This window comes from Solanum tuberosum, unplaced genomic scaffold (assembly GCF_000226075.1).
Source record: "Solanum tuberosum cultivar DM 1-3 516 R44 unplaced genomic scaffold, SolTub_3.0 scf00156, whole genome shotgun sequence".
In the NCBI taxonomy this organism is placed as follows: domain Eukaryota; kingdom Viridiplantae; phylum Streptophyta; class Magnoliopsida; order Solanales; family Solanaceae; genus Solanum; species Solanum tuberosum.
Window position 1 is genome coordinate 1,143,728 of NW_006239080.1, and position 9,855 is coordinate 1,153,582.

At 39.7% G+C, this 9,855-nt stretch overlaps 3 protein-coding genes across 3 annotated transcripts; 2 read left to right on the plus strand and 1 right to left on the minus strand.

Annotated features, from left to right (window-relative positions):
- Positions 1-2,142: 2,142 nt before the first annotated feature.
- Positions 2,143-2,700, plus strand: LOC107061666 (RNA-directed DNA polymerase homolog). Its single transcript, XM_015311321.1, has one exon. The coding sequence runs from the start codon at positions 2,143-2,145 to the stop codon at positions 2,698-2,700; it is 558 nt and encodes a 185-aa protein (XP_015166807.1).
- Positions 2,701-4,282: 1,582 nt separating this feature from the next.
- On the plus strand, positions 4,283-7,346 carry LOC102587073 (probable methyltransferase PMT22). The gene is made up of 8 exons (XM_006353379.2): positions 4,283-4,886; positions 5,009-5,158; positions 5,570-5,840; positions 5,916-6,026; positions 6,146-6,323; positions 6,403-6,645; positions 6,715-6,909; positions 7,083-7,346. The coding sequence occupies exons 1-8, from the start codon at positions 4,305-4,307 to the stop codon at positions 7,282-7,284; spliced, it is 1,932 nt and encodes a 643-aa protein (XP_006353441.1). The 5' UTR covers positions 4,283-4,304; the 3' UTR covers positions 7,285-7,346.
- A 700-nt stretch (positions 7,347-8,046) lies between these two features.
- LOC107061667 (peptide-N4-(N-acetyl-beta-glucosaminyl)asparagine amidase A-like) lies at positions 8,047-9,855 on the minus strand. The gene has a single exon (XM_015311322.1). It carries the CDS (start codon positions 9,853-9,855, stop codon positions 8,047-8,049), a length of 1,809 nt encoding a protein of 602 aa, XP_015166808.1.

Sequence of the window (9,855 nt, forward strand, 5' to 3'; positions counted from 1 at the left end):
GCCAGTTATTGAGACCCCAACTAGGAGTAGGGTCGAGACCGAGCTAGAGGTCGTGACCGTAGAGTTGCACTAACCAGAGTTCGTGCCCGTGGAGTGGCACTAGTGAGAGGACTTGACAAATAGGTCTTTCCCGAGCCAAAGGTTGATGCTAAAGAGGACCAAGTTCCTCTAGAGTATGTCGTTGCACCATTCCTTCAGGATACCTTATTAAGGTTCCAATAGTTCAGGATCCGATGGGGCAGCCACTGGTAGGTCCAGTAGTTAAGGGTGGCCCTGCACCGACAGTTAGGGTTTAGGGTGCTCCCTTTGTGGTGCGGACAAAGAATGAGCAGCATAGGTATGAGAGGTTCAGAAAGATGGATCCACCCCAATTCAGGGTGGAAAGAGAGAGGATGTTCATGAGTGTTTGACAACTTGCAGAGAGTTTCTAAACACTATGGGATTTGTTGAGTCGCATGGAGTCCAGTATGCTACACTCCAATTAGTGGGCTAGCGAAAGAGTGGTGGACAGTTTATTCAAGTTCCTTGTCGGTTGGATCTCTGCCAGTGACTTGGGAGATATTTGTCAGTGCATTTTATGACCATTTCATCTCTTGAAGCGTGAGAGAGGAGAGTCGATTGATATTTGAGAGTTTGAGGCAGGATAACCTTATAGTTACTGAGTATAAGACTTGATTCTATCATATGTCTATGCATACTCTTTCCATTATTCCTAACGAGACTGAGAGGATCCATAAGTTCATGAGGGGGTTGACTTTCTCTATCTAATCGACTATATTTAGGGAATATCAAGAGGGGGCTTCCTTCCAGTCCATTGTGAGCACCACCAAATATGTGGATTTGATGGATATAGAGAAGTTTGGGGACTATTAAAGGGATTATGCATCAAGTCAGTTTTTTGGTGCCTCATTTGGAGACAGGGGACTCTATAGATGTAGCGGTTCTTTCCAACATCGAGGACCAGTTCATGCTTCTACGCCGACATCCGAGAGTTGTCAAACACATCACAGTTCTTAAAGTATAGTTCAGGGTTCATATGGTTCACAACAGTGATCTGCGGGGTGAGGCAGTTTTAGTGGTTCTTCAGGATCATCATAACAGTCCTCGAGTTAGAGCTTTTGTGTTGGTTGTAGAGATCTCGACACATAATGCGACAATGTCCTTTGCATAGGGGTCGAGGAGGGCTCCAACCTAGTCCTTTAGCCCAGATCAGATCAACAACACCACAAGCCAGAGGTTGAGGTAGAGTTTAGTTAGGTAGAGGTGGTAGGGTTTCTAGTAGTGGTGCTACAGTATATCAGAGTGGGGGTAAAGGTACTACCTAGGCTGGGGGTGGTAGAGAGGGTCAGTGCTATACATTTTTTGGGAGGCCCAAGGTAGAGGCTTCTAATCCATTTATTACAAGTATCTTCCTAGTCTACCATCCACATTTGTATTGTTTGATCTAGGATCTACATTCTCTTATGTGTCTGCCTACTTTGTTGGTGGGTTTGATTTGATGTGTGATAGAATGTCTGTGCCTATTCGTATTTCTACACTCGTGGGTCAGCCCTTAGTGGTAGATCAAGTGTATCAATCATATCTTACTTTTTTGGCGGTGTATGACACTTAGGTAGACTTGATTATTCTGGGGATGCTGAACTTTGATGTTATATTAGGTATGGATTGACTCCCTCTTTATCATGCTATTCTTTATTGTAATGCTAACACTGTGACCTTAGTGATGCATGGTGTTCCGAGGGTTGAGTGGAAGGGTGCTAGTGGCTCATATCCTAATAGGGTCATTTCCTTCCTCCGTGTTCAGAGATTGGTGGAGAGAGGGTGTTTGTCTTACCTAGCCTTAATTTGGGACACTAGTGTTAATTCACCTCCCATGGAAACCATTCCCATGATTTAGGAGTTTCCAATTGCCTTCCCTACTGATCTTCCACGTGTTCCTCTATATAGAAATATTGATTTTTCTATTGATTTAGAGTCGGGCACCAATCTCATTTCTATTCCTCCCTATCATATGACCCTAATTGAGTTGAAGGAATTGAAGGATCAGTTGCAAAACTTGTTGAGTAAGGGGTTTATTTGTCCTAGTAAGTCACATTGGGGTGCCACAGTCTTATTTGTGAAGAACAGAATAAGACTATAATGATGTGTATTGACTATAGGCAGCTGAATAAGGTAACGGTGAAGAACAATTATACTCTCCCACATATTGATGACTTATTTGATCAGCTACAGGGAGCATCATTGTTCTCTAAGATAGATTTGAGGTTCAATTATCATAAGTTGAAGATTAGGGCATTAGATGTCCCTAAGACAGCTTTATGGACTCGGTATGACTATTATGATTTCCTAGTGATGTCCTTTGGGTTAACTAACACCCTTGCAACGTTCATAGAGTTGATGAACGGGGTATTTCGATCTTACTTTGATTTTTTTGTGATTGTCTTCATTGATGATATTTTGGTGTACTCTAGTACTGAGGAGGACCATGTTCGACACTTGAGAATATCTCTTCAAAGGTTGAGGAAAGAGAAGTTGTATGCAAAGTTCTCAAAGTGTGAGATCTGGCTTAATTATGTGGAATTCCCAGGACATGTGGTCTCTAAGGAGGGTATTAGAGTGGATCCGACCAAGATTGAGGCAGTTAGGGGCTGGACGAGACCTATTTCTCCTACCAAAATTCAAAGTTTATGGGGTTGGTAGGCTATTACAGACGGTTTGTGCAGGGTTTCTCCACTATTGCAGCTACATTGACTAGATAGAGTGTGGGGTTATGAGTGTGACGAGAGCTTTCAAAAGCTCAAGACTTTGCTAACTTCGACTCCTGTGTTGACTCTACCCATGGAAGGTGTGGACTTTACTATTTATTGTGATGCTTTAGAAGTAAGTCTAGGTGGTGTTTTGATGTTGAAAGGTAAGGTGATTGCTTATGCTTTTAGGCAATTAAAGACACATGCAAAGAACTACCCTACTTATGATTTGGGGTTAGCGACTACGGTCTTTGTGGTTAAGTTATGGTGTCACTATTTGTATGGGGTGCATTATGAGGTCTTCACCGATCATTAGAGTCTTCCTTACATCTTCAGTCAAAGAGATCTAAACTTGAGGTAGTGTAGATAGTTCGACTGCATGGGGTCCCTATTTTTATTGTGCTTGATCGAGGTTCATTATTCACTTCTCATTTATGGAGGGCCTTACAACATGATTTGGGTACTCAACTAGACATGAGTGCAACATTTCACTCTCAGAAGGACGGACAGTCTAAGTGGACGATTCAGGTGTTGGGGACATGCTTAGAGAATGTGTGATTGACTTTGGTGCTAGTTGGGATCAACACTTTCCCTAAGCAAAGTTTGCCTACAACAACAGTTATCACTCTAATATTCAGATGACCCCAAATGAGGTGTTATATGGTAGGCAGTGTAGATCTCCAATCGGTTGGTTCTATACAACAAAGATGGACTCATTAGATACAAACTTTATTAGAGATGTCATGGAGCAGGTCCGTAAGATTCAAGGTAGGTTGTTGACGGCTCAGAGTCAACAAAAGAGCAAGGTTGTCTCAACAATCTTGGAGGCCTAAAAATGAACCAGTTACTCCTTGATACCATTAGAGTGTATATATATATATTGATGGCATCAAGGAGGAACATATGGTGTTTCAGTGAAAATATTGTCAAATTACTGCTTGATACCATCATCAAGGATAAAGTTGTTGTGGTTCAGTGAATAGAACAAGGGGTCAGTCAGGTAAATAATTTGGATCGTGAGTCCAATTAGGGTAAATATATTGAGTTGGGTCCAATTTGGGTAAGACTATCTAATGAATTCAATTTGTGTAGTTTTCCCTTCTTCTTTTTAAATGAAAATGAAAATTTGGTCATATTTGGTGCAATCAAAATTACTTTAGTGTATATTTATGAAAATTTTCCCTAAATACGTACATACATAACAGACTTATTTAAATGGAACTCGGATATTAAGAAATAACAAAATAAAAGTAAGAGAGTAGGGTAAAGTGTAAATCCACGGCTCTGTTTAGTATTTAATTATTAATTAATTAATTAATACTAATTACATAAACTGGCCTTGTAATGAAATCAATAATTCCAAATTAGTTAACCAGATTTCCCTCCTTTGTGTGGCCCCCACTACACTCCAGATCCTTGTAATCTCTTAACCACATTTCAAACTCAACAGTTTCCCAATTCATGACCATCAGTTACGCTGTATACACACACCTTTGCATTTTTCACTCTTTTTTTCCATTCAGAGCTAACAACAACAAAATAAAATTTGAATCCCAAATGGCTATATCATCAGCATCATCGTCAATGCAAGATATGTTCAAACAACGCAAGTATCCATTCATCTTCTCTTTATTCCTTTTACTAATGTTCGTAACTTTCCTCCTCATTTCTAACTCCCAGAAATCACCCATTTTCGCTGCCATGGACTTTGCTCAACGCACCGCTCTAATCAAATCAGTCCCGGAGTTTAATCCTAACAGTAATAGTACTTCAACTTCAACTAATTTACACCAATCTGATGAAAACAATAATACTAGTATCAATCATGAGTCCCCGTTGAATAATGTCAGGATTGATCCTAAGTCGTCTAACATTCCGCTTACAATTAACCCTGAGAAGTCTGATACGATCATCAGCGATGAGTTGGAAACGTTCTCTTATCATTGGAAGCTATGCCCAGGTCCACTGGCGGTTGATTACATACCATGCCTTGATAACTGGAAGGCAATCAAAAAAATAAAATCGAGAAGGCATATGGAGCATAGGGAAAGGCATTGCCCTGTTCCTAGTCCCAGATGTTTGATTCCATTGCCGAAAGGTTATAAGTTGCCCCTTCCGTGGCCTAAGAGTAGGGATATGGTGAGATTCTCCCTTCTTTGGTGGTAAGATTTTTGTTTTCAATTTATGATACCATTTTGTTCTGCTCGTAATAGAAATAGCCATGCCTAATCTTCTTCTCTTTTTTTTTTTCTTCCGGATAGATATGGTATGACAATGTTCCTCATCCTAAGCTTGTGGAATATAAGAAAGACCAAAATTGGGTGAAAAAGTCTGGTGATTATTTTGTTTTCCCTGGTGGTGGAACACAGTTCAGGGACGGAGTGAATCACTACATCGAATTCATTGAAGAGGTACTATGTCTATTTGTAGCATTCTTTTCCTTAATCACCCCAAGCAACGCAATGTCCGTTTCTGTTGAACTGTGTTGCTGTAGATCCTCTGATTTCATGTTTATTGGATATAAGGAAGAGATATCTTACGCTTTCAAGAGAGGACTTCTAGACGTGTCAAACCAATATAATTCCATGCCTAATCAAAGTATTTGTAATGTGTACATTCTGATGAATAGGTAGATCATATTTTCCGTTGATTCTCTTAGTTGGGATCTATGACCTGACTAAATCATGGGATTATTTTAGTAGTTCGACAGTTTTTTTTTTTTCAATTGAACAGTTTGTTCAGCTGGATATTGATAAACATCGCTGCAGTAGTAATGTTCTTATGATCTGTTTAATCTGAGTTCCTTCTTGTGTTTTATTCAGACTTTTCCAACAATTCAATGGGGAAAGAGTATAAGGGTCCTTTTAGATGTTGGATGTGGTGTTGCTAGCTTTGGTGGTTATTTGCTGGATAAAAATGTCATTACTATGTCATTTGCTCCAAAGGATGAACATGAGGCTCAGATACAGTTTGCCCTCGAGCGTGGAATCCCGGCTACTCTCTCAGTCATTGCAACTAAAAAGCTTGCATTTCCAGATAATGTATATGATATGATTCATTGTGCAAGATGCAGGGTTCATTGGCATGCAGATGGTGAGTAACTATTCTCAGATTTCTAGTCCTTCTATCAGCTACATTGTTGATATGGTAACTAATTGAAAACTGCAGGAGGAAAACCATTGATGGAGCTCAACAGGATTCTTAGGCCTGGAGGGTACTTCATATGGTCTGCAACGCCAGTTTATAAGAAGGATGAAGGACATAAGAATGTCTGGAAAGGTTCCAACTCATCGATGCTTAGTTCTATGAATTAACATTTACTAACACTTTCTATATAATTTGGAAGCGAGTAATTTGTTATGCTTGGTAGCACATAATTTTAGGTCTTGTTCTTGCAGTTATGGTTAATCTGACTGAAGCAATGTGCTGGAAGATGGTGGCAAGGACCTTCTTTAAAAGGGGTAGAGTCGGGTTAGTTATATATCAAAAATCAGATTCATCTTCCTGCTATGAGAATCGCAAGGAAAATATTCCCCCTATGTGTGACCAGAAGAAGAATAGGCTGAATAGTTCATGGTACGCTTGAAACACTTTGATGACAATAATCATCTATATCTTCATTCTTATCATCATAACTTTCACATCCAATATGTAGGTACACACCACTGGACAGCTGCCTTCTACCACTAGCCTCGAGTAACTACAAGTGGCCTGCACCCTGGCCTCAGAGGCTCAACACGAAACCTCTAAGTCTATCGCTCGAAACAGATGCTGAAGAGACATTCAACGAGGATACAAGACACTGGGCATCATTGGTATCAGATGTATACTTAGGAGGCCTTGCTATAAATTGGTCAAGTGTGAGGAATGTGATGGACATGAATGCAGGCTATGGAGGGTAAGAAAATTTTACTTTTTGCTTCCTTTCTCTGCTCTTTGTCTTACCGATACTCCTATTATAAAACAGATTTGCTACAGCACTGATTGATCGACCCCTGTGGGTAATGAATGTTGTTCCTATCAGTGGACCGGATACTCTACCTATTATCTTCGATAGGGGCTTGGTTGGCACGTACCATGACTGGTGCGAGTCCTTCAATACCTATCCTCGGACATATGATCTTCTACATTCCAGCTTCCTCTATGGAAATTTAAGTCAAAGGTTCATTCTTTACTTCCTGATTACTAGTTTGATTTGTTATTAATCTGAATTACGCAAGATGGCGCTTGCAGTAATTCTAGCTCAATTTTCTTTCACAAGAATCGTCAGTCTTTTAACAGGCATCTGCACATGTCTCTTGAGATGAACTTTTAGTATCTTTTTCTCTTCTGCAGATGTGATCTAGTGGATGTCGCTGTGGAGATGGACAGAATGGTGAGACCAGGTGGATACATTTTAGTTCAAGACACTATACAGATGATTAAACAACTAGGCTCGATTCTACGTTCACTTCATTGGTCAGTAACTCTGCATCAACATCAATTTCTTGTTGGTAAGAAAGACTTTTGGCGCCCCAAAGACGTTGCAAGGGAATGAAAGTCCAAGCAGTTTTGTATATTTTACAGTGATATCTCCAGTTTATGAGTGAAGAGAAAGAAAAGTAGACATATATATAGTTCTCAACAAGTTATAGCAAATTTTCTTCTGAATCTATCCTATTCATTCATTCATTTCCCCTCAAGGAAGTATTGAAATGAATACAAAAAATTTCGAAAGCTTGTCGATTATTTGAGACAGTACTTTTGATGCAATTTTAGATCTTTGTGCAATATATATTGGCAACCGAAAAAAAAACCACTCGCGCCATCGCAGAATGCTAATGGTACAGCAACTGATAAATCCACCAACTGTTTAAAGCAAACTTATTCTTGTTAGAGAATTTTTAATATTATTTTTATACTAAAGAAATTTTCCCCTTAAAATTTTATTTAGTATGATGGCATGAGTTGATCCTCAAATAAAGAAGTGAAAATCCATATGACCAATCCCAATTATTTGAGACTGCGGTGTATTTGTTTTATACCATTATTCTAAGTTCATTATGAAAAGAGAGTTGCAAGATGAAGGCTCAAAACTCAGGTTCATATCAAACACAAAGACAAGAAAAAAGAATTACATCAAGCAAATTATCAAAAACAAAGTTCATTTCCTAGCTAGAACACTTGACATCCTTATGGAAGCCTGCACCTTTGACACAAAAACATAAATTGTACAGGCAAACCACATAGGCAAGAAATTCCTGTAGTGTTACACACGGGATACTCTCGTAGGACAAGAACGTATTCTTCAAACAAGGTGTCACAAAGCAGAAAATGAACCAAACTTCAAAGGAGCTGCTGCACAAAGAATGTTTGCAGTGTCATTCATAAGCTTGCCATTGGCAGCTGAAATGGTTCGAGAATAGCAATCAGCTTCATCGGAGTAAGAATAAGTTTGTTGAGTAGTTGCCCCACCATGTAAAACATTGTGACCTTGAACAACCATCCATCCATTGCATTGCTGCCGATTTTTCAATGAGATTGAAGGACCTCCATCCAACTTCTTCTTCTCCTTCCATTCATGATCCAAATCAGAAAGCCTCAAGGTTGTATCATTCTCCATTGATGGTATAGTCTTAGATGTTATAGTAAGCGGAAATTTCCTCTTCACTTTGGTTTTAGAGATCGTGCCACCACTATTAGACAATACCCTAACTTCAATCTCTTCCTCCACTTTTTGCTTAATCTTTTTCTCAGTTCCGTTTAGATAAAAGTTCATTTCGTTCTTGAACTTCAATTCTCGCTTGATTATAGTAGTCAAATTTCCTGCAGTTGAGTTCACCCAATAAGAAATCTCACCCTTCCTCTTAATCTCAACCTCAAATGATCCATCCAGGCCTAGAAAACTCGAAGATCGCTCAATCTTGAACTTAGGGGTACCAAAATCAATAACTTTTGCCTGCACTTCACAAGGCAATACACAATTGTTATCCACCCAAAGGTGCAAATTGGCACCCACAAGCCATAATGGGATACTATCATTCACCCCAAGCTCTAGAAAATGAGCTTGACCGTCGAGTAAAAGCCCCAAATATGGTGTTAAATCAATGTCATACGAAGGAAGATCAAATGCCCCAATTGAAACTAGTGGTTCCCAGTACATAGGATTAATTCCACCAGTGAAAATAACAGGAAATGGAATTACGGATCCAACCAAAATCCTATCTATATTCACCAAAACTTCCCTGTAGGATCCATGGCCTCTCTTGGTAGTTAAATTATTCATTTGTATGTATGAATCAGGCGGATTCGTGTACCAAAACTCATCATAACCGTGTGATGATACGTAAATCTCAATCACAGCTTTGTATGTATTCTTCGGAATAATAACACTCTGCCCATGCATCTCTGATTCATTCAGAATTCGAAACCAAAATCCTTCACTCCCATTTCCCGATATTGGTATTATCAAATCTGCCGGGTTTTCAATCTCACTTTTCAAATCATTTTCCAGCTTCATTTTCCGATTATAACTGTTCGATAACGAAACATCCATTTTCTTAACATTATAGTAGAGGAAACTAATATTAACCTGATAAACACCGGTATAAACATCGTTGACCATATTTTCCATCATGACAGAAAGAGATATATTCTCGTTGACCAGGATGGAGGAGTACCTGGTAACATCCTTCGTTACAGTCCAGAAAATTCCGTCATCGGTAGGCTCAGCGGTGCTGGTACGGAGGAGCTCGGCGCCATCAAGCCAAACGGCGGCGATTCGATAGTATTGCTCTCCTTTAGAAGAAACATTGAACTGAAGAGCCACATGAGTCCAGGAGCAATTGGCCGGAGGAGAGTAAGAGGCGGAGACCGGCGGGAGACCCATCGTATTGGCGAAATCATGAGTAAGGATATGAAAAGTACAAGAAGGAGGGAGATTTGTGAATGACAATGGACGAGTGATTTCTATGTATTGCTGTGGCTGTGAAGAAGTGTTGTGGCGAAAACCATTTTTGTTAAAGTGGAAATGGTGTTCAGGTAAGGAAGAAGAAAATGGGGCAATAAAGCTGATGGTGATGAAGAAGAAGATGAGAACCGCCATGAGAGGAGGAGCAGATACACTCAT

Coding starts and splice junctions, on each gene's coding strand:
- LOC107061666 (XM_015311321.1), top strand. CDS start 2,143: ATGTGTATTGACTATAGGCAGCTGAATAAGGTAACGGTGAAGAACAAT.
- LOC102587073 (XM_006353379.2), top strand. CDS start 4,305: ATGGCTATATCATCAGCATCATCGTCAATGCAAGATATGTTCAAACAA. Junction 4,887..5,008: donor GGCCTAAGAGTAGGGATATG/GTGAGATTCTCC, acceptor TCTTCCGGATAG/ATATGGTATGACAATGTTCC. Junction 6,910..7,082: donor TATGGAAATTTAAGTCAAAG/GTTCATTCTTTA, acceptor TCTCTTCTGCAG/ATGTGATCTAGTGGATGTCG.
- LOC107061667 (XM_015311322.1), bottom strand. CDS start 9,855: ATGAGTGTATCTGCTCCTCCTCTCATGGCGGTTCTCATCTTCTTCTTC.